Source organism: Acanthochromis polyacanthus, chromosome 8, assembly GCF_021347895.1.
Source record: "Acanthochromis polyacanthus isolate Apoly-LR-REF ecotype Palm Island chromosome 8, KAUST_Apoly_ChrSc, whole genome shotgun sequence".
Taxonomy (NCBI): Eukaryota; Metazoa; Chordata; class Actinopteri; family Pomacentridae; genus Acanthochromis; species Acanthochromis polyacanthus.
Window position 1 is genome coordinate 4,965,785 of NC_067120.1, and position 23,428 is coordinate 4,989,212.

General features: G+C 41.0%; 2 protein-coding genes across 3 annotated transcripts; one reads left to right on the forward strand and one right to left on the reverse strand.

Annotated features, from left to right (window-relative positions):
- The first annotated feature begins 185 nt into the window (after positions 1–185).
- fanci (FA complementation group I) lies at positions 186–12,811 on the forward strand. Its single transcript, XM_051951998.1, has 37 exons — positions 186–825; positions 922–994; positions 1,073–1,203; positions 2,597–2,750; positions 2,884–2,941; positions 3,116–3,157; positions 3,350–3,473; positions 3,718–3,803; positions 3,901–4,033; positions 4,139–4,216; positions 4,307–4,443; positions 4,590–4,770; positions 4,869–4,956; positions 5,066–5,196; positions 5,286–5,356; positions 5,498–5,612; positions 5,750–5,872; positions 6,019–6,087; positions 6,170–6,271; positions 6,348–6,545; positions 6,844–6,965; positions 7,059–7,220; positions 8,066–8,245; positions 8,343–8,509; positions 8,621–8,691; positions 8,856–8,972; positions 9,049–9,100; positions 9,177–9,304; positions 10,156–10,221; positions 10,323–10,419; positions 10,547–10,731; positions 10,814–10,870; positions 10,956–11,015; positions 11,129–11,197; positions 11,337–11,432; positions 11,978–12,079; positions 12,328–12,811. The coding sequence occupies exons 1-37, from the start codon at positions 733–735 to the stop codon at positions 12,388–12,390; spliced, it is 3,981 nt and encodes a 1,326-aa protein (XP_051807958.1). The 5' UTR covers positions 186–732; the 3' UTR covers positions 12,391–12,811.
- On the reverse strand, positions 11,220–23,391 carry polg (polymerase (DNA directed), gamma). 2 transcript variants are annotated; one of them, XM_022222339.2, is made up of 23 exons: positions 23,315–23,391; positions 21,741–22,338; positions 20,417–20,612; positions 20,125–20,292; positions 19,807–19,953; positions 19,601–19,680; positions 19,304–19,486; positions 18,994–19,136; positions 18,724–18,847; positions 18,402–18,626; positions 18,172–18,289; positions 17,793–17,876; positions 17,487–17,600; positions 17,217–17,377; positions 17,081–17,134; positions 16,877–16,994; positions 16,659–16,794; positions 16,317–16,563; positions 14,840–14,962; positions 14,563–14,731; positions 13,890–14,098; positions 13,648–13,808; positions 11,220–12,561 (listed from the first exon to the last, which is right to left on the reverse strand). In XM_022222339.2, exons 2-23 carry the CDS (start codon positions 22,310–22,312, stop codon positions 12,503–12,505), a joined length of 3,591 nt encoding a protein of 1,196 aa, XP_022078031.2. In that variant the 5' UTR covers positions 22,313–22,338; positions 23,315–23,391; the 3' UTR covers positions 11,220–12,502. The 2 variants fall into 2 exon arrangements, with proteins under 2 accessions (XP_022078031.2, XP_022078030.2); XM_022222338.2 differs by lacking the exon at positions 23,315–23,391 and adding an exon at positions 23,076–23,304.
- Positions 23,392–23,428: the final 37 nt, after the last annotated feature.

A 23,428-nucleotide genomic window follows, 5' to 3' on the forward strand; every position in this document is an offset into this window, starting at 1 on the left:
AACGCGTTGCCTACCTACAAACCGTATGGCTTTCCTTCTGGAAACCAAAACGTGCCTGTATGTCATAATCTGAGTGAGTTTATCGATCCGTGTAGAGGAATTGCTTTGTTAGAAATGCTAGACACACAGATAATAATTTGCAAAACATATAAGAAAACAAAAAACATTAAAATTATAAATACACAACAGAAAAATAGATAAGTGCACATATTTGAGCGTGAAATTAACCGATCTGGCAACCCAGCAAAGTCCTACGCCTGACCCCCGCCTGGAAACTGCCCACAAGTCTGAAGAAATCCCGTTTATCCACTAAGTATTACGTGGTGTCTTTACATTATGCAGCATCGGCAGTGTTACTGAATAAATCCCACGTTATATCAGAACATGCGTCATTTCATTTTATAGTCTTTTCTTGCCCAAATGAACTCCATCCAGAACTATTTAACATTGTGATTGGGGGATAGCGGTTTGTGAACATGGCAACCACGAAGCAAAACAGGAAGTGTTCGCCGGCGGGAAATTCGCTAACTGTTATGAAAGCTTTCAGACAGACACTGAAAGGTTTTCTCTACCAGGACTAAGTTTCTTCCTCAAATTATATTGAATTGATGATATTAAATGAAGGTAAACGACGTAGAACTTGAAGAAAAGGTAACGTTTAGTTGTTATTAGCTTACCTGGTTTACAGCAAACGGACTTTCTAGCTTATTCGGCTCGCTACTTGTGTGGATCATGAAGGTAGAAATGGATAAAATCGTGTCGCTGTCACTTGAAGAAAACACCGCTGAACTTCAGAAGTATCTGTCGTCACTGACAAATGACCAAGTAAGTTATTTTACCTTCTTCTCCCGACACAAAGCTCTTCCACTGTCCAGAAAACAGTCCCAAACAGCACCTTCCTCTCTGGTTTCTGCTCTCCAGCTCATCAGTGTAATCACCAACAGCGCACTAAGAGGCAAGAAAGTCGGCACCATTATTAAAGGCATATTTAAAGGTAGGTTCTAGTTTGAATGCGTTTGGTGTCCACGTTTGAGGCAGCCTGTGTGGAGTAAAGTTTGTGTTTGTTTGTTAGGCTCTCCACCCAATTCAACTGAAGGATCCAATCGCAGACTGCTGGTGTATGAACACTGCATCCCTCTGTGTGAGTCTGGAGAGCTTCAGACTGAGATGGCAGCTGATATCATTGGACTGCTGATGCTAGAGGTACGAAAAACACATCTAATTATGGCCCCTTTTTTAATACCTGTTTCTGCAAGTCACTCCTGCAGTAGGATTCTTTGATTAATAATTGCTCTTCAGTTAGGTGTTTAAAGTAAGGCTTGTTTCTTATGTCTTTGATATTTGAAAATATACTGTTGTTTTGGGCTTTTCTGCACTGTGACTACTATTTCCAAATACTACATGACTATATGGACGTGAGACGTAAATATATGTGGTACCATATGTTAAGCAAATAATGCTGATATTCATAAGATGTAAAAATCGATCGAGAAATACTGATGACATCAACCACAGATAAGTGAGAAATCAATGGATATGTATCTGACCCCTACATCAATCAATGTATAAAAAAGATATAGGAAAGAAGGTATAGAAAAAGGTATGGGAAGAAAATGTACAAAAAAATGCACCCCCACAAACATATTAGTAATTAAGGACTTAGGAAATGCTGTCCTAAATTAATGTTCCGAGGTAACACCATAGGTCAGATCAGTCAAATTCATAAAAGCAAAATAGGACAATCATAAAAAAAATGATAAAGAAAAGATTGATAAAGTAAACCTAAATGTTCATATAGAGAAATATACTTAAAATTCATTTTAAAAGTATAATAATAATAAATAAAATCAATCAAAAGCCAGACTCAAAAGGTAGAATACATATTTCGAAGGGCCAATTGTTCAGGTTCTTCCAGTGGCTCTGTTATATTGTCAGGGGCATTTTGCTGATGTGGTTTGGATCCACACGTCCCATTAGTGGCCAGTATTGCTGCAAATCAATACAAAGTTTTTCAGAATAATTATCTTTATCTTATAATGAAATATTTCTGTCCTCATGGATGCATCTTCCAGAATAACAATGCCCTCTTCTATAGGGCACCATGGGTCACCAAATGCTTGGATGAGTACAAAAATGATCCGACTGTCATGCTATGGTTTTCACATTCCCCAGATTTTAACCTAACTGAACACAGGCACAAGATTTTGGACTGACATGTTAGACAGATGTCATCAACAGAACACCAAATGAGGGAATCACTTTTGGACAAAAGGTGCTCCAATCCCTCCAGTAGAGTCACAGAAACTTCCAGAATTCACGTGAAGGGGAATTGACACCTTATTATGACACTTTATGTTGGTTTTAATTTAATTTGTCACCCACCTGTATGTTGGTTTGGTATATAAAAATTCTTGTGGCTGCTTGATTTCTGACCTTGTGTCGGATAGTTCTATTTGGTTTATTGCAAAATAACTTTTACTATTGCTGTCCTTTCATTAGATTTTTTCTGATCGGACATGCCCCAAAATATTATGTCATCATAATAGGTACAAATTTCCGTCTAATTATCTCTTTGCTTTTCTAATGTTACACTTAGACTCATACACTGTCTGGATCATCTCTTGCACAACTGGCATCTCTTTTTGTTGACGCCATTAAAGTTGGGAAAATGGGCAGCGGGAAATCCCTGGAGCTGTTTCCTACTGTTCTCACCGCCCTTGCAGCCTGTGAAGCATTGGCTTATGGCAAAGGTAACTGCAAATTACAAGCCTGAGTAATTTTATTATCAAAAATTCAGTGTATCAAATATATCAACATCATTACTGGAATTGAACTGAATTGATCTATCTCTTTTGGTGACCTAATATATTGTTATAACTTTAGGAGAACTCAGCGGTGAGGAATACAAGAAACAGCTCATTAACAGCCTCTGTTCCAGCAGGTGAGGGCATGTCAGATATTATTAAAATGTAATTATTATTATTCTAGTTTTATGTGGATGTGCCAATGTACTTGGAGTTTTTAGTGAATCCATAACAGTTTGCCAATTCATGCCTAAATCATAACAGATAGCAGTAGTAGTCATAGTATGTATGTGTTTCTCCTTATTTTTCAGATGGGACCCGCAATGTGTAATCCATCTGACCACCATGTTTAGGTAACAGCTCTCACTGTAAGGTTCACAGGCTCTGATATTTTTCAGTTTCCATCAGAATAATAAGAGTTACTGTTGTTTGTCCTTTTTTATAGCTCCTACAATGTTTAGTGTGTTTTTACAATGTTTCAAAATGCCATCACAGTGCTACATCTGCTTTTATTCTGTAACTTATGTGTGTCTGCCTCACTTCAGGGATGTGCCTTTGTCATCAGACGAGTTGCAGTTTCTGGTGGAGAAAGTTCTGAGGATGTTCACCAAACTAGATCTGCAGGAGATCCCGCCACTGGTTTACCAGCTGCTGCTTCTATCTGCAAAGGTGTGTGTGTGTGTGTGTGTGTGTGTGTGTGTGTGTGTGTGTGTGTGTGTGTGTGTGTGTGTGTGTGTGTGTGTGTGTGTGTGTGTGTGTGTGTGTGTGTGTGTGTGTGTGTGTGTGTGTGTGTGTGTGTGTGTGTGTGTGTGTGTGTGTGTGTGTGTGTGTGTGTGTGTGTGTGTGTGTCTCAACAGCAGCATTTCTCTTTCTGTTATTCATCTGAATGCTTGTCCTGCACTTTGTTTGTTAGGGTTGTAAGAAACAGGTTCTGGATGGAATCATCAGTTACTTTAAAGAGCAAGACGTTCGGCAGGAAGAAGAGCAGCAACACGGAGAGTGAGTGGTTCATAAACAACAAATGGAGCATACTGTACACACTCTAAATCTTACTGCACAGTTTCCATGAACTAATTGTTTATTTCATCTTCCTCAGGAGTCTGGATTTAGAGGTTCAGTCTATTCCTCAGGACCAGCTCAGGCACGTGGAGGGTACTGCTATCCTCCACATCGTCTTTGCTGTACGACTTGACCATGAGCTTGGGAGAGAGTTCCTCAAAAGCTTTAAGGTTATACACACTACAGCTTTTCTGTCTGCTATTTTATTTATCTGAGAAATTTTCAATGTATTTGTACTGTAGCCTGTGTCATAAATCTTAAATTGTATTTCACAGACGTCGTACGTGGACTTGTGTCCTTTCAGCGTTGCCCTGTTGCTCTCAGTTGCACGTATCCAGCGTTATGAAGAGCAAGTAAGAAATCTTTGCTATCCCTTCCTGTTCTTATTTAAGCCTACTTTCATTTTCACTCATTTTCTTTCCTCATGTCCCTGTTTTGAGTAGGTGTTTGACCTTTTAAAAGGTGCAATCATCAAGAACTTCAAAGATGAGCAGCTGCAACAGGGGTCAAAGTTCTTACAGGACCTCCTGACGGGACACTGCAGTGTAGCTCAGATGATACTGGACACAGTCAAGAACAGGTGAGAGCCACAAAACATCTACTGACCTCTTTCAAAACCTTCAAAATAATAGTTAGACAATATGATGACCAATATCAGATAATCAAGTTTTTCATAATCAAAAGGCAAACGTCCTTCACAATGACTCTGATCTCCCTCTTGTGCAGTGTGTTTGGATGGGATCATGTTACTCAGGGACTGGTGCAGCTGGGCTTCTTCCTGCTGGACACATTTGGACCCAAACCTGGACCATTCGGCAAGTCTACAGAGGGGTCTGCTACAGTAGCCCGAACCCCCACACAGCAGGCATGTAAGCTGGGAGGACAGGTGCTGCTCCAGAGCTTTAAGGTAACTTTTGATCTTGATTTGATATAATCATAGCAATCTAAATGCTTCAAAGTGATGCTTTTTTTTCCCTCACTTGCGGGTGTATCTGTCTGCAACAGATGCATGAGCCTATAAGAGGTGAAATACTGGAGCAGGTCTTGAATCGATTGGTCACAAAGACTGCCTCACCTGTCAATCACTACCTGGGTAATACAATTCTTAGATAGCGGTGCCAGCTTTCAAATGTACAACAATGCTTAATCAGTGTAGGGACTACATTTGGAGTGTTTTGATGTTTTTGTCTCCTTATCGACAGAGCTTTTCTCTGACATTGTGGTCTCTGCTCCCATGATCCTCCTGGAGTCATCCTCCAAGGTGACAGAGACATTTGACCACATGTCCTACCTGCCTTTGGCTACTGTTCAGGGTCTACTTAAAGCTGTCCAGGTACCTAAACACACACATAGAAAGACAGACACACAGGTATATTATCAAGGTTTCTGTTGTTTGATCATTTGTCTCCGTTTAATCTCCAGCCTCTCCTCAAGATCAGCATGTCCTTGAAAGATGCTTTAATCCTGGTTCTCAGGAAGGCCATGTTTTCCAGGTATGTAGAGCTTAGCTTCTAATCAGAGGATGTTTATCATAACAGTTAATGATTAATGCTTTGATCAAAGCATTTGAAAGCTCAATTATAAAGAAGGCAGCTTTCGTCCACTGCTTTACGCCCTAAATTACTTTCTTCTAGCCAACTGGATGGCCGGAAATCTGCAGTGACTGGCTTCTTGTTGCTGCTAAAGAACTTTAAAGTGTTGGGCAGCTTGGCCTCAAGCCAGTGCAGTCAGGCAATCTCCTCCAGCCAGGTACAATTCTATTTAAATCCTGCACACGCTCTTTATATACATGCATGTGTACCAACTGTCCTAGAAAACATGTACAGCTGTGAAATTTCAAAACCTGGCCTGTCAAATAGTAACTGTCTCTCTGAACCTCTTCGTAGATCCAAGTGGATGTTCATTCTCGTTACAACTCTGCTGCCAATGAAGCGTTTTGCCTGGAGATCCTCAGCAGCCTGCGCCGCTGCCTGGGCCAGCAGGCTGATGTGCGCCTCATGCTCTACGAGGTCAGAGGACTCTTTTCTAGGCCATGTTTGTTAGCTCATATTAAATTTACTACTACTAACCACGACTAATAATGTTAAGCGCAGCAACTCCTCTCGTTGCGAAAAGATGTGTTCTATACTGACGTGGAAATTCCTCCGTATTTCAGGGTTTCTACGATGTTCTACGTCGCAACTCTCAACTGGCCAGCTCCATCATGCAGACCCTCTTCTCACAGGTATGTGTGTGTACCAGGTGCATACTGCGTTAAGTATATTTGCCTGCTTTGAAAGCTGTATGTCAAATCTTTGTATCCTTAGCTGAGGCGATACTACGAACCTGAACAAGACCTGCTGCCCCCTGTGAAACTGGAGCCGTGCATCACTGCTCATGGAGACCAAATCTACCTCCAGGAGCCACTGGTACTCAGTCTGCATTGCAGCATTTTTGCACCTGAGTTGATATGTGCTATTATGACTAATGTTTGTTCCATTTCAGGCCCATCTGGTGAGCTGCACTGTACATTGCCTGCTGTGGCTGCAGAACATGCGACAATCAGCCAAACGCAATGATGACAACAGCGATGATGATGAGGAGGAGGAGGAAGAGGAGGAGGGATACCAGTCTGACCTACAGGCAATTCTGGAGAGCATGACGAGGCGCATGATCAAAAGTGAACTTGAGGACTTCGAACTGGTATGAACTCAAAGCAGGAGCACACTGTTAAAGATAAATCTACACTGTTTAGCTTTCAAAGCTTTGGCTCACGCTTGTAAACTTCTTGCTTTGTCCTGAACAGCATCAGTGAAAGATACCTGCACTAAGACTGTAAAATAACAACCACTAACAATCTGTCATTTTCTTTAAAATGAAATTAGATTCTACAAGCAAAGAATCCATAAGAACAGCAATAATTAACTTTTTTTTTAGAGTTGTAGATCAACTGGTATCTGAATCACTGCCTTAAGCCTAAAACTGTCTGTATAATGACCAGGATAAGTCAGCAGAGTTTTCAATGGGATCCAGTGTTGGAGTGAAGAATAATATCTACACTGTGCTGGTGATGGGAGTGTACGAGATCCTCGTGGAGTACAACTTTGTCAAAGCCAACTACAGGTAACAGCCACTTCTCTTTGTGTAGCACTGTTGTTGCTGTGATGATTTTTTATTAACTTGTTTCGTTAATGTGCTCGTTTCTGTGTCTTGCAGTAAAAGCTGCTTTGAGGAGCTCGTTGAGTTGTTCAGCCGCTACCACAAGCTGTCTGAGATCTTAAAGGAGAAATCTGGAAAGGGTCGAGTGCCTTCACACAAGACGCCTCGCAGTTTGCTCTCTATGGGCTTCACATCGACTCTTGTCACTGTGCTCTTCAGGTATGTGATTATTACGTTTCATCAAATCACTATATTTGCACTTGAGTGAGTTTATTGTAGTTTGCAATTCGTTCTAGACCAGGGGTGTCAAACATGCGGCCCGCGGGCCAAAACCGGCCCACAGGACAACTTTGTAAAGTGTAAACATTACAGAGAAGACATTAACTGCAAATTGTAAATGTATAAAACTTGAAATTTAAAATCATTTCTAGACCATGACAAGTTGTTTTAATCATAAACTAAAATACTAGATAGCTCATTGTTCTTTTGTCATTTTGTGTCTCATTTTTGTAATATTTTGTCTTGTTTTTGTTGTTTTGATCATGAAGTAAAATACTATATCATTCAGTTCCAGATGACTAAATGTTTTGTTCCTTTGTAGACACTGTGTGATCTGGAAGTTGTAATGTGGAAATGATAAACTGAGGCAGAATGTTGCTGAAATTGAACTTATTTTTCTTAAGAAATTTCGGGTTGCTCATGATGTTTTGTAAATAGATAATTCCTTAAATGTGAACATTTTCAGAATGCACTGTTTTGCACTAAAACAAAGAAAAAAATTGGAGTTTTTGTTGTTATTTATAGGTTATTGTGCTTTGATTTTACTGGTCTGGCCCACTTCGGCTCAAATTGGACTGGATGGGGAACCTGAACTAAAATGAGTCTGACACCTCTGCTCTAGACATTGGGAGGATTGCTTTCCATTTATTATGAATGACATTTACCAAAACTATGTAAACCTGAAAAGCTGCAAGTTACAAATACTAAACTCCCAATATATTTTTTCCAAATTCCATGAAAACAATAATAAAAAAAAATAAACATCGGATTTTTTTTTCTACCAGGGATACTACTCAGAGCAGAGAGGAGGCTCTTTCAGTTCTTCGCTCCAATGGAGAATTTGTGCGTTATGCAGTTAGTGTGGTTGTGCAGAAGATCCAGCAGCTGGAGGAAACTGGGCAAACGGACGGTCCAGATGGACAGAGCACGGACAGAACTTTCCGGTTCCTCTGTGACATGACAAGGTTGGTCTGAACAGCAGCATTTAGTTTGACCTTCATGCTTTTGTTCTCTGTGACACCGCTGGGACGGTGAGTGATCTCCGTCTAAATGTCTTCCCAGCGTGCTGATGTGGCGCTACACAAACATCCCCAGCGTGGTGGAGGAGGCCGGGAAGAAGGAGAAGCGTTCCAGCTTGTCACAGCTTTGTTTAGAGGGTCTGCTCAGGATCTTCACAACCTGCCAACAGCGCTACCCAGACAAGATGGCCCAGCTTCTCTCCGCCATGGGTTGGAGATTTACTTTTCTTGGATTTAATCCGTACTGGAACTATAGGAAATTTGCTTTTAGATTTTAGGTTTTACAGTGCAGGAATTCTTCATATTTTGCCTTTCTTACAGACAGTGCAGAAGACGATGCCGAGCAAGACAATGGTGCAGAGATGAACTACTTTTACATCCGACAGTTTCAGGTACACCTGCACAAAAATTCATATTCTTCATAAATTAAAGTCACACTAAAGAATGTGAGGCTAGTTCTGCACAAAGAGCCGTAATAATGTGACAGATACTTGACTTTTCAGGCATTGTGACTGAGCAGACTCACTGAAATCCTGTTCTCTTTGTCCGTCAATAGAGGGCGCTGTTCACCCAGTTAACTGGTGCTGAGGAGGACTTCAACAGCAAAGAGGCTCAGCTGCTGGTCAGCATCTTGAGTGTGCTTTCACGCCAGCTGAAGCCCTCCTCCCAGCAGGTAGGAGCGCTCTTTGTGTGCATTTTATCCAGCAAAGTGAAGGATAACTGCTGACACGTCTCCATTTAATCGACAGTTTGTTCAGATGATCACATGGACGGTAAAAATCTGCAAGGAGACCAGCTTTGGTGAGCGACAGTTTACTTAATGTCTGTTTACGGTGCAGCGAGGTGTATCCTAAAGTTTATTTCTTTCTCTATTTAGAGGATGCTGCTTTCTCAAAGGGGCTGCTCTCACTTCTCTTCAACCTGCATGTCCTCTATAAGAGTCCTGTAAGTTTGTTGCTGGAGCTCTGCCAAGACATCCACAGCCAGCTGGGAGATATCGATCAGGTACAGATCACTGACCTTTTGTACTTTGCGTTGTGCCTTCAAAAATCATTGCTACCAATTCGATGACATCAGTTATTACTAGCAATTTACACTGACTTAATTATGCTCAATTTGGTCACACTGTTAATTATAATTTAGTTATTTTATATCTGAGTTTCTGCATCATTTTGTCTGATACTATTACAACTTTCATAGTTTTAAAATGACTGAAAATGGATGAAAATTTAACAAAAATGAGTCAGAATTCTCCACATTCTGTAAAATAGAGATTGGAGTGATTGAATTAGGATGCTGTCGTCTGTTTCTGTGGGATCCAATGACAAGTAGTACCTAAATTTTGGCAATATGACTTAAAATTCCCCCAAATGACACTAAAATTTCCCAAAGCAACTCAGAATAATCTTCAAAATAGTTACAAATTGTCAAAAATATGACTTCAAATTTGACAAAGATAAATCAAAACATTTCCAAAGTGATTTAAAATCTCCAAAATGATGAAAGATTTTACCAAAGTGACTCAAAAAATCTTCTAAATGGTTAAAAAAATCATCCAGAATGACTTAAAATTATACAGAAATGACTCAGAATTGTCTATATTCTCATTCCAAATCCTCATGATTTGTGTCTGTAGATATCAGCCATGTTACAACATTTAGTTTATTCCTCTACAATGCCAGACTTTTTCCTTTATTATTATCATTATTACTGACACAGAGAAAACTTTTTTAATCCGCAGTCAGCTGTAACTCAGTTTGCAGTACAAACAGTATATTTATGTCAAACTCATGAAAATAACATTCAGTAACAATGCAGCCAACAATCACATTCTGCCTTTTCTTCTTTACAATCAGGACGTGGAGGTGGAAAAACAGTCCCATTTCGCCATTGTCAACATGAAAACTGCCACAACAGCAGCAGTAAGTGTTGTTTTTTCTCACTGAAAGCTTCTGATTCGTGCTGTGTGTTTTGTTAACGTCCTCACCTTCCTCTTCATCGTCATTTTCATCTCTTGTCCCAGCTGCTGGTCCTGTCTCAGGTTGACAGAGTGCTCGATGAAGTGGACTGGCTTATTGCCAGAAAGAAAAGTCAGACAGCCTCTGACAAATTGGGCTCCGGTAAGAGGCCTTTTACTCTGACACTCGGCTGGATTGATGCTGAGAGCGTGGAGGGGAATGAGGGAAGAGATGCATTTTTCAGTAAGTGGTACTCAGAGCACTCTGATGTTGTGTTCCTGGTGTGTAGGTGAGGCCACCCAGACCGCAGGCCAGCAGGATGCGGTTGAGAAAGCAGTGACAGTGCAGCTCGGGACTCTCCTGACAGCATTAAATGAGCTGGTCCAGACGGCCCTTCTGCCCGGCACCTGCACCATCACGCTGCTGAGGGAACTGAGCCGCACGTACACCATCCTCACCACCCTGGTCAAATATGTGCGTGGTTGTCCTCTTGATGATTTCTTTGAAAATGATGTTTCCAAGTGTGACTTTTTTTCTTATCTTCATCCTACTTTAGTACATCCAGGTGTGTAGCAGCCAGCACGGGGCACTGCCAACTCGCTTTGAGAAACTGGTGAGTCCAAATTATGATCACTTGATTTACATCTTCCAGTATTTCTAAGGCCGTGCTGATGAATGCTCCTGTGTTCTTTGTGCAGGTCAAACTATCGGGCACCCACCTAACGCCGCAGTGCTACTCTTTCATCACATACGCACAGGTACGGCTCGGTTCAGTTGGTCAGAGTTTTGTTCTCGTGGATGTGACACATGCCGCCTCATCTTGAAGGAGGAGTGTTGGAGTCTTTAAGAATTATCTTTTTCTTACTGCCAGAGTGGAGAATTCAGTGGTGGAGATGACAAGAAGAAAAAGAGGAGGAATGAAGTGAACACTGCCGGCTCTGTAAGAACACTTCACTCCCATATTTACAGTGTCAGTTTGTTTTATTTAAATGCACAGAAACAACCGAGAAGTTTTAACAAGTCTGTATTGCTGAAACCATTCAGGACTGCTCTCCTCAAAACCTGTTTCCATTTGGTAGGCAAAACTTCTGCGTGAGACTAAGGCCATCCCCAACTTGATCTTCAGCATTGAACAGTATGAGAAGTATCTCATCACGCTCACAAAGAAATCAAAGGTGAGATGATTTACAAAATATATATGAGTAAAAAAAATCAGCTAAGGAGTAAGAATGTGTAAAATCATCTAGACATTCAAATTCTTTTATTGATTAATCAAAGGACATTTTATTACACTTTGATGATTGCCTTAACAATAGAAACATATGAAAAGATAGTAAACTAGGCACGTTTTTCACAAATGGCCTATCAAGTTTCCAAAATTACGCTTATGTATGTTACTTTTTGACGGAAAAAAGTGAACTTTTTTCTGTCAAAAGTAACATACATAAGCATAATTTTGGAAACTTATCAAAAACATGCCTAGTTTACCATCTTTTAATTTGTTTCTATTGTTAAGGCAATCATCAAAGTGTAATAAAATGTCCTTTGATTAATCAATAAAAGAATTTGAATGTCTAGATGATTTGTTACACATTATTACTCCTTAGCTTTTTTACTCATAGAAATGCATAACAAAGCACAGAGCTTTTAGAGGAGTGTCTGCACAGCGTCGTCAGTTAAACACAGATACAGCGTTTGACATCCGTGTCCGTTTGTCCAGGTAAATCTGATGCAGTACATGAAGCTGAGCACCTCCAGAGATTTCCGCATCAATGCTGCTACTCTGGACGCAGCGCTGCAGGAGCAGGATGCCAGTCAGGAGGTCAGTGTCAGCTCAGCTCCCACAAATACCAGTTTATCAAACACAACTGCCTCTTTTCTTACAGTTTAACGCATCACATTAGTCTGTAAAGCTGCTCAGTGTCCAGACTGTTGAGATGTTTCCCCCTAGTGGTGCGTGTAGTTGAAACAAGGAACCTAAATTTTAGAAAACTTCATCATGCTCACGTGCTGTTATTCCTTTGACCACATTGGGTGAATTCTTAGCGTCTGCTCCTCCATTTTTCTCAGACCACAGAGTCACAGGACACAGAAGAGACGCAAGAACCCAAACAGAAGAAGAGAAAACACTGAGTTGATACGAGGCTCCTCCGTTTGATGCTTTCCTCACGTTTTCACTCGACCGGCCGACGAACAGCGTCCTGGAACCTGCGTGTTTAAACGTCTGTTCCCACAAAGTGCCATCTTATTTATAGAGAGAGCCTCTGGTGATGTCAATGATTTGGTAGATGTCCAAGGCTTCCCCTGTGGAGAGTTTACACACGTAGTCCAATGATCTTGTGCTCCTATGCTTCACTTTATTCAAAAGAAATATGTATTTTGTACAAATATGAAATGTATTTTTTGACTGACATGAAATCTGTCATTTGTATTTTACATTATTTCAAGATTTGTCAAGAAGTAATGATTAGAAATGATAAAAGCTACTCTGTTAAGATTTAAGTTGTTACATGCTTCTTAGCTTTCAATAAACATTTTTATTTCTTACTCTGTATGCAGTTTACATACATGGTGTTCTTTTCCTGACAGACATCAGGTGTAAAGATTTTCACAGTTTATTTATGTACCGGTAACTACAATTCATTTTCTCAAAATATAAATAACAGGGTTTCTGCAGGGCATTAAAAAGCATTAATAGTTGTTTTTGTGAAAATTAAGGCCTTAAATGGCATTAAAATCATTAAATTTGATTCTCAATGGCATCAAAAATTCTTTCTGCAGTTATATAGAAAGATATTTGATAATAATAGAATTATATATATATAAATCTAGACTGCAATTTGTCAGATATGTGCATCTGCGTAAACATGATGAAGCATCACGATAATTGTTCCAGGAGAGCTGGGAAATGCAAATTCCTGCATAAATGGCTCAAAAACGTGGAATTCGGAGAAAGACTGCAGCCCATGGACAGAAAGGGATGGTTTCCAAATTCAGAAATAGTGAAATGTAAGGACAGTTTTCATATATTAAAAAAAACAAAGCTATGTAATTTGTGGCATTAACGTTTTTATAGTATATCATTACAATGGCATTAAAAAGCATTAAATTTGACTGGCTGAATTCTGCAGAAACCATGAATAAGGACGTTGTATGCTATTTCGGTGCTACTACATTTCACATGTGTGACAGTGCAAACAATGTAAAATGTTCACCTGGATTTGGGATAGTTTTAATTTTATTTTGTACTCAGAATAACATATTTATAGACCTCATACCTATAGGACTTTTCTGTGCATTTTTTTTTATAGCAAACATTTTTGCAACACATGTACTATAAGATGTTTCTTAAAAATACAGAAAAGGCGGCTGACAGTGTGCAGGACTCACCAGGTGCGAGGCCATATCTTCGTTCCAGACCTGTGGGGTTGGAGGGAGTCACACAGTCCATGTTGACTTCCTTCCTCAGACATTGGTCGATGTCAACTGTACTGAAGAAAGCCACCGACTGGGGCAGGTCCTGCATGCCCAGCGCATGAGCGAACACACTCCTGCGGAAAAAAGCGGCACGATCAGAAGCGCTGACGATTTATTCAATGGACGTTTTGACAGAGAATGCACACTCGGCTGACCTCGTGAGCAGGTTTGTGATTTGAAGCGCCAACGATGCTCTGTAACGGTCGTCACTGCGTACGAGATACCGCACCTCGTCGTGAATGCTGATGCAGAAACGGCCATCGATGTTATGCTCCTCAAAGAGCCACTTCATGGCCACCAGCATCAGATGCAGGTAGTCCACTGCAGAGCTCTGCACCACCCAGTTCACTCTGCTGGTGATAAACTAACAAACGGAATACAGCAACATCTTATTTTCTATTCTGTGCATGTTATTAAGTAAACAGTGTAAAATCTGGGGTTATAGGTAACATTGGTTTTTGAGTTTCTTTAATAAGGGCGGCGGCATGTCGATTTTTGGGCAATTCTCTTTGCGGCAATTTGTGGAGCAACATTTGAAGTGCCATAAGTTGAGAAAAACTGTAGCTAGCGTCCTTAAATTTAAGCTTATTGATATGTACATATGGTCTTCAATTGTACAACCCTGCTTTGACAGAAGAATACAAACTAGTTATCAAATTTGGTGAAAAAAAGAGTAGTGGTGTCAGACGTGCACCCCGCGGGCCAAAACCGGCATTAACTGATATTTTGGACGACATGCTAAACTACGACGTTTTTGGTCACATTTTGCACGACATACATCTATCTATGCTAGAAGCTCTAATGTCCTACTGATCAACACCTCCTCACCTCATCTTTGACTGCCTTGGGCTCCAGTGCTCTGCTGATCCTGCAGCCGAGAACAGGAGTTGCCGGCTTTGCTGAATGAGCAATGCTCTCCAGCTTGTTGAACATGTCCGACTCAGTGCCTCCAGCCCACAGACGTTTGCCGACAATATCCCACCTCTTCCGGCGAGAGCTGAGGAGACACCAGAAACGAAGAACCACAGAAGATTTAATGGAATACGCTGTGACACAGAAACTGTTCGGTGAAACAGTTGTGGGCGTTTGTGTCTTGCTAACTTACCACTGAGAGGCCAGTTTATTGATCCTCCGCAATTCCTGCAGGGAGATGCCTCCATTTTCCTCCCTCTCCACATCTATGCCCAGTTCACCGACCAGCCACTCCCCCTCCTCTGACAGAAGATATCTGACAAAAAAATAAACACAAACATGTTGGAGCTGGGTCAATGTATGATTATGGGATATATTGTGACATAGTTGACATTTTTGCTGTTTCCAGGCCTAAAACAAACGTGGCCACCTGTAACTAAACACCACATGGAATTTTTAGACAAAGACTCTTCTAATTATTATATTAGCAATTGAGTAAAATTGAAAGTTATTTATAAAGATATTGTAGTAAACCTGCTTACATGCCATAAATCCACACTTGACTCACACAGTACTTTATAATAACTCAGAAAGCCCTGGAGTCTTGCCAGTCTTTTCTTCAGGAGAAAATGACAAATTTTTTTTTTGCTCTAAAAAGTGCAGTCATTTTTATTTTTCTGCTTTCAGGAATAGGCATGCTGTTTACTGCAACAGAAAAGGCGTTCCGTGTATTGAAGTACGCCCAAACTCAGTCAAATGTGAATGCACAACGTGAATTTGTTTGAAAATTTTATAAACAAGCGCCAACAGGAAGCAGATTTGGACGTGGCGTAAAAAGTTTCAAGAAGAAGGCTGTTTGTGTCGGCAGAAAGGATCTGGACGGCCACTCTGACCATTTGTAATAACTTTGGAACATTATAAAATTACCATCCCCCAGAATTTTTCATTTGAAATTTGTAGAATAAAACGCAACTAAAAATTTATGTCTAAAATAAATCATTTTAAGAGTCATTTCTCCTGACCATGTAGTCACATCTCAAATGATGTCCATTTTTTGGGACACCCTGTATATCAGTGATCATCAACTGGCGGCCCGCGGGCCGAATCCGGCCCGCCGAACCGTCCAATCCGGCCCGCGACTGGATTCCAAAATTGTGAGGATCAAAGAGAAAATATCATGTGGTCCACACTATTAAAGCAGTCAGTCCAGTCATTATTAAAGGATCTGTTTTCCACATCAACTTTTCGTTTCGTGGCCTTAGAGAGTGCCATTTTACCCGTGTTAAGAGGCCTTTTCCTGTCACTTCTGAGGTGTTTCTTTTTCAAGTGCTCTGTGAATAAAGTTGACTTGAGATGAGGCAAAATATCTCTATCACTCCTAGTGGTTGACTGTGGTACAGGTGATAGGAGCACTGACTCATAAAGGCTAAAAATGCCTTCAGTTTTGTAATGAAATGGAAAAAATATAAAAAATAAACATCAAATAATAATGTTATGCCAAAATTCGATTTTTGTTTAATTTTTGTTTGAGGGTCCGGCCCCCAAAGTGACTGTCCGGTAAAATTCTGGCCCTCTGGCAAATATAGTTGGTGACCCCTGCTGTATATTGACCCAGCTCATTGTATTGTTGCTGTACAATAAAATAAAATCTCAACTTAAGCTGAACTTACCTGCGTATGCCCTTTGTTAAGGCGTACATCTGCCTGGCCTTACTGCTGGCTTCTGTCTGATCGAGGCGGTGGTTGAACTGCATTAGCAGCCTCTCAGCAAAAGGCTGTCCTGCTCCATAAATGCGTCCGTAATTGAACACCTTTGCGTGCTCTCGGCTGATGCCCACAGCATCAGCAGTGCGGCTGTGCAGGTCAGTGCCCTGACTCTTCTTTCCCTGAAGGGTCATCCAGCCAAACGCCGTACAACCTGAACCACATGGACAATCACTGAGCGTGATTACAGACCACAACACACTTCTACAACCTTAACAATCGCGTTTAGAATTAAGAAAGAGATTTCACCGTGCATGCCAGCAAAGTGAGCCTCTCCGAGCACCGCAGCGATCCATAACTCTTGCGAGTCTACGTCTGATCCAACCAGGTGATATCCTGGCGGTACCTGTACCATGGCCTTCAGCTCACTGCCTACCCGATCCCGCTGTGGGCACAAAACACAGCGGAATAAATTCCTCTGTTGTCTCATAAATGCAAATTAGCTTAGCATTAGTTTTCTTTCTTACCCGTGCATTACTGGCAGTCAGCCACGTTGGCTCCACAGCCCGTCGTGTCACCGTTCCCGCCGTGATGACCTGAGGTAAAATGGCACCATACTGGCCCTCCTCATCAAACTCTTTGTGTCTTTGGAAGACAGAAAATTTATTCCAAACAGAAATGGCTTTACTGATCGATAAAAGACAGGACTGCTATTAATATGCCAGACAAACCTGCTGACAGCGTGAGGAAGCTCCCCCTTTTTGAGAAACAACACCATCTGAGAGCTTCAAGAAAAATAAAAACGTGTCTTCATTCACCAGATCCCTCAAAATGATCAATAACTGAACGACAGAAACTGATGAGTACCTTATACGTTTATGGGCATTCCTCCAGAAGGACATCATTTTGTTGATCTCCAGAGCTCGTGTTGCGTTGGTTCCACCTCTTCCTGCTCTAAGAGTTCCGTCCTCCATCTTGGCCAGGAAGTCTTTTGAAAAAGGACTGCCCACATTGTTGTGGTTGCCGTCCTTGGAACACAAATATTCAGTCAGACGGTGGAAGTAGCTCAGTGGAATGACCTTGTGTAAAGGCTATTTAGCTAGACCACTTCACGTAAATAAGGAAACATCTGTTCACCTTATGAGGTAATTTGAAAAACCAGCAACCTGGAATATCTACATCATCGTAGGGGCCGTTTCCATGGTGATAATCGCAGTGACTCTTCGCTTGGACATGAGGAGGATCTTGGGACTGTTGGTAATACAGTGAAGCAAAAAAAATACAATGAAAACTGGAACATGCGTATGTTTAACAAGAGAGTTCAGCTCTATATTAAGAAAGCTATTAAAAGGACTGATATACCAACATAGAAAATCAGCATTATATTAAGCAGTCGTGCTTTAAATGTGTGAAGCTCTATAGAAAAAAAAATACTTCACTCACCTTCTTTTTCTTCTGCTCCCCATTTTTTACCATTCTGATGTTATTTTCTTCTTTCAGACTTTCCAGGGAACTTAATTCTTCCACCTAGAAAAGACATTGAGAAATACATCTCTATCATGTCGTGGATTCTATCCTTCCAGACCTGTGGGTCTGATCAGTTATTCAGTAAAATACTGACTGAGGAAAAAAAAAAACACTGGCACAGTATTGAGAATGTAAAGCAGATGAAATTAGTTACGGATGGCCCCAAGTAAAAAAAACTGGACACTCTTTATCACTCACCCTTCCACACTCAACACTGTGACCTCTACAAATTGGTTCATAAATGCGTACTGTCCTTATCAAAAAAAATCAATCAATAAATAAATAAAGTATGCACCTTTGCCCACACTGTGCCGTCTGTCCACATGAGGTCATCTGAAGGGCCGGAGTCCAGACATTCAGGCTTCTCTTTGCTGTTCTGCTCACAGTACTCTCTGTAAACACGCTCGATAGCTCTGTGGAACACAACAAGACTTTAAAACACAAACCCTGAAATAAATATGGGGTTAAAAATGTACAGAATTCTACAGGTATTCTCTTTTATTTGAAGAGCAGCGTGTCAAGTACCTGTGTGGGCACACAGGCCCCGTGTTTTCCTCCTGTGAATTTAGGTTATCCCTGCGTCCAGGTACCAGATAGCCCCAGCCATGTTTCTCTGTGAAATGCAGGGGGAAGCCATCCCATGTCAGACCCATCAGCTTAGGTGTCAGTCTCATCTGTAGACTGATCAGACTGGCTCCAGGAGACCAGCTGTCCTCTGCAGACATCTTCTCACACAGCTTACGGTACCAACTAAAGGAAGAAATAAAAATGGAGAGGGACTGATTTACACTGTCAGTAGCAAATGGAAGAGAATACTGAAAGACAATAAACACCAGAGCGGTCCTACCCTGGATGTCCCGGTAGATGCTGCCTTCTCTTAGGAAGTCGGTTCACCGTTTCCTTCAGTTTCTCAACAGCCAACCTGCTGGGACAAGGGCTGGCCATCTCCTCTTCAGATGGAGGACCTGGGTCTAACATCACAACAATGATATCATCCATTACTTTACTAACATTCTTCATGTAATGTTTTATAATAAACAAATTGAAGAAGAAACAACAAACTTAACCAGAAATACAAGATCAGTTAGATAAATATGTTTCAGGGCTGAATTTATACCGTCTTCCCAGTCTGGTAAAGGAGTAGCGGCTTGTGTTTCAGCTGCTTTTTTGGAGTTTTTCTTCTTGCTGGCTGCTACTTTCTTCTGTTTGAACTCCTGCACATCCCACTCAAGATCCCAAAGCCAGGGGTCTTCTGTGTACCTTAAAAAAAATTACATACCATACACAAAGGGAATGTTACCTTACTGCCATGAGATACTCAGCTACATATTATGGATAATTTCATCCATCTTTTTATCGTGTCACACCATTATAGTTCGTATATGTATGTAGTTGAAAACATGAGGATAAATCGGGGCTCTTCTCACCTCTCATCCTGCAACAGCTGGCAGGCATCATCCGCTAGAATCATCAGAGACTTCTTCATCTCTCTCTGGAGCTCTTCGTAAACATCCTGAGAATCTTCCAGGTATCTCCCCCAGTTCTGGTTGACAGGAAGGTAGCTCACGCCCATCTCAAGCATCCCTGCAAACGTCACTGGATGAGGGCACCTTGGTAAACACAGAGGAGAAAACAGTATGGCAGTGTGAACAGTGCAATGCCATATATTCTTGGTTAGAATATCAGTATACAAGCAGTCAGAGTGTCAGCTGGGAGTTACCAACCTCTCCATGAAGAGAGGCAGCTGCTCTGTGAACACCTGATGTGTGGCCTGAACATCCAGGGCGCAGTACTGCATTAACTCCTGTAGGTGGCAGCAGAAGCAAAGTTATTTTTGCCTTACTGCAAGTCACAACTCGCACAAGTCATCCAGAAGATTGTAAATTTCCATCTACATTCACTGATAATCACTTTGTCAAGAACCTCTGACCTGAAAGCTGTTCCTGACGTCCATCATGGTTCCCTTCACAAAGGTCTCTCTGGCTTCTTTCTGGAGTGGCGGCCCTCCCACATACAGAGCATGGACATCAGCCAGATTGTTGATGCTGCTGATATTCACCCAGTCCCAGGAGCCGATCTACACACAAAACATCATGTCACATTCAGTTTGATGCTGAAAACCTATTGAAAATCCAATGAAAAGACCTTGACTCTTTCTACTAAAGCAAACCTAAACATTATACATGCTTATATATATATATATATACTTAGAATGTATATTTTGGCGGTTAAAAACAGGCGCACAAACCATTGGGCCCTCCTTTTTCCGTTCAGCTTTCTTCATGTGTTCCTTGACCTCCTGAAGACCCCTCTTTTTACCCATCTTATTAGCCATCCACAGTGTGCGCTGGAACCCTGTCAGACCTGAGATGGCCATGTGAAGGCTCATGGTGTCCATGAAGCGAACCTTTGTACCCTGAGAGAACAGAGAATAGCTTTTTCAATGCACTCAACATGACCTTCATTCAAAAACAGGGACAGAATCTGCTACTGAGGATATGCTAAGCAATGCCAAAAGACTCCACCCTGTAAATACTAACCTTTAGGAGGTACTGCTCTTTAATATGAGATCGGTCAAAACTGACATTATGGCCCACGATGAGCCTCTCCTTCCACTGACCCCTGGGTGCACGGGCAGAGTTGAAAGGTGTCTCCAGTGGGATGAGGTCAGCAAGAGTCAGCTGATCTGACCAGGAGTATCGCTCTTCAATCAGACGCTTACTGCACCATGAGTACCTGGCAAAGGAGAACATTAAGATCTAGTGCAGGGGTGTCAAACATGCAGCTCGCTCGACAAATTTGTAAAGTGTAAAAATTACAGAGAAGACATTAACTGCAGATTGTAAAACTACAAAATTAAAATAATTTCCAGACCATGACAAGTTGTTTTGATTATAAAGTAAAATACTAGATTGTTCTTTTGTCTTTTTGTGATATTTTGTCTTTTTTGTCTGAGTTTTGTCGTTAGACTCATGATTTTGTCGTTTTGTTTCTTGCTTTTGTCTTTTTGTGTTTCCTTTTTGTCACGCTTGGGTTTTTTTTCTTATTTTTGTCATTTTGTTTTTGTTGGTTTGTGTATTTTCAATGTCTCACTTGTGTTGTTCGTCTATTTTTTTGTCATTGTGCTTCTTGCTTTCGTCATTTTTTTCTAATTTTTATTATTTGTCCATTTTTTTGTCATTCTGTAACTTTTTTGTCAAATTTTTTCTTTTTTGTTGTTTCTTATCATTTGTCTTGTTTTTTGTCATTTTGCTTTTTGTTTTTGTTGTTTTGTGTCTCATTTTTATAATATTTTGTCTTGTTTTTGTCTGATTTGTCATCTTAATGTCATTTCATTTTTAGTATTCTAAAGTAAAATCCTACATCATTCAGTTCCAGATATCTGAGCCGAAATGTTTTGTGCTTTTTTAGACACTGTGATCTGTAAGTTGCAATGTATAAATGACAAAATGAGGCATAGTGTTATTGAGATTTAACTTATTTTTTAAAAGAAATTTCAGGTTGTTCACTATGCTTTGTATAAAGATAACTCCTTAAATGTGAACATTTTTGCACCAAAACAAAGGAAAAAATGTGGAGATGTTGTTACTTTTCGGTTATTAAGCTCTGATTTTACTGGTTTAGCCCCACTTGAGATCAAATTTGCTGAATGTGGCCCTTGAACTAAAATGAGTTTTACCCCCCGATCCAGTGTGTTTTAACAGTTTTTTGGTAGCGTTAGTGTGCAGATACAGACCAATGCTCTGTCTATCAAGGGCAACAACTAACACAGCACCACAATAAAGCTAAAAACTGTTGAATATGCTTGTGCATTTGCATTTCTCTCCTTTACATGATTTTTCACAGTTTTGGTTCAGTCCTCACCAGTTTGTGGGAGACACAGCAACAGCCAGAGTGGGACACTGTCCCTCCGCCATGCACACCTCCACATCAAACACCAGCGCAGACTCATCTGGGAAATCAACTTTCTGACTCTCCCCATTGGGCCCATAGCGTGTCCAGCCAACCTCATAGCTCCACTCCTGAGGCATGGGTGGTAAATCGGCTCGGTGCAGCTCGGTGGCAGCCTCAAGGTAGGGAAGGCTCTGCTTCTCAGCCAAGATACGAAAGTGCTCGTCAATGTTTTTGCCATACATCTGGGGAAGTTTAAGCTCGACATCGGGCAACAGTGAAGTATCCTTTCCCCAGAGCTGGTGTTTTTGCAAGTGCTTTATGCTGCGCTCTACAGCTTCATCTTTGTACTCTGGCTCCAGTCCTCGAAAGATCTGTTCGTGGAGATTTTTCGACAGCATCTGAATGTTAAGGGGGTTCAGGCGGGTCTCTGGAGAGCTGTTGCCCTGAAGGGAGTGAGGCTCGGTGGAGTATAAGGAGCGCAGTCTTGTCCATTGTAGAGCTCTAAGTGTCCTCTGCAGAGGACAGCGTAACACATGCAGCATCACCTCATGAGGACCTCTCACAAGCGCTGTAAGACATGAATATAACAACAAAGTGACATGACACAACTTAATAAGGCAAAGTTGAAACCTCTCTTGAGTGCACCTGTTGTCCCCACGGCCATCAAGTAACACTTTGGTCATGGTTAGGACTGTTGGCTGCCACGCCCCAGTGACAACGCCACAATAATCCTGGCTTCTGGATCCTAAAATCCCTTGGTCACATACCTTCTTCTTCTACTGTATTTACAGTGTATATTCTATTAGAATTATTTGCACCTTGGACTCTTTTTTATACATTATTAAACACTACATTCTATTTGCACTTTATCTTTTTCTTACCTGTAACATGTGTGATATGTATGAGCTACCGGATACCTGAATTTACCCGTAGAGATGAAAAAAGTATCTATTTGTCTGTCTATCTGTCTATCTAATGTTGGATCACACCTTGTTACTAATGTGATGCAATGCAATTAAGTGTCTTGAATTTTACTTGTTCATGTCGGTTCATTATTGACATGTAAGTAGTTTGGTGAGCCTCTAAAATTGTCTGCTGGGTCTCTCAGACTTCATCATTTCTCCGTACCAGCTCCAGAGTATTTTGATAATTTCACTCAGATAACTTATGTTGTGCAACTTTAGCATTAATGTTCGACATGATCGACAAAACACTTCCACTGTAAGTCAACCAGCATAACCGACTGCATTATAGTATAGCTTAAGTACCCAAATGGAAAAGTAGTTGCCTCACTTTCTCACTTACCGTAGTTGCTCCTGCACCAACCCCCTAACGCGTGTTTACCAACACTTTGCTAACTATACTAACTTGTGAGCAAGTAAACAAATAGCAACCTTTTAGCCCTGCGCTGCTAACTGTGTTAACTGAACTGGCTGTAAAAGCAAAATAAAGCACCTCAGCCTATATCAGTTGTTCTTTAACTATAATGTTAAAGTATCCGACAAAATACGTTTAAAACCACTCCAGAGCAAATGATAGCTTACCTTAGCATTAATTCTTTACTCATGGGGTTGTAAGACCGGAGAAAGACGAAGCATTAGTGCCCCCGCCTGGTCCGGATGACCGCAACGTTTTTAAGAACAGGGACTAATGATTGG

Coding starts and splice junctions, on each gene's coding strand:
- fanci (XM_051951998.1), top strand. CDS start 733: ATGAAGGTAGAAATGGATAAAATCGTGTCGCTGTCACTTGAAGAAAAC. Junction 2,942..3,115: donor AACAGCCTCTGTTCCAGCAG/GTGAGGGCATGT, acceptor CTTATTTTTCAG/ATGGGACCCGCAATGTGTAA. Junction 3,474..3,717: donor TGCTGCTTCTATCTGCAAAG/GTGTGTGTGTGT, acceptor TTTGTTTGTTAG/GGTTGTAAGAAACAGGTTCT.
- polg (XM_022222339.2), bottom strand. CDS start 22,312: ATGCTGCATGTGTTACGCTGTCCTCTGCAGAGGACACTTAGAGCTCTA. Junction 19,681..19,806: donor ACGTCAGGAACAGCTTTCAG/GTCAGAGGTTCT, acceptor TGCCACCTACAG/GAGTTAATGCAGTACTGCGC. Junction 18,848..18,993: donor TTTACCAGACTGGGAAGACG/GTATAAATTCAG, acceptor TTGTGATGTTAG/ACCCAGGTCCTCCATCTGAA.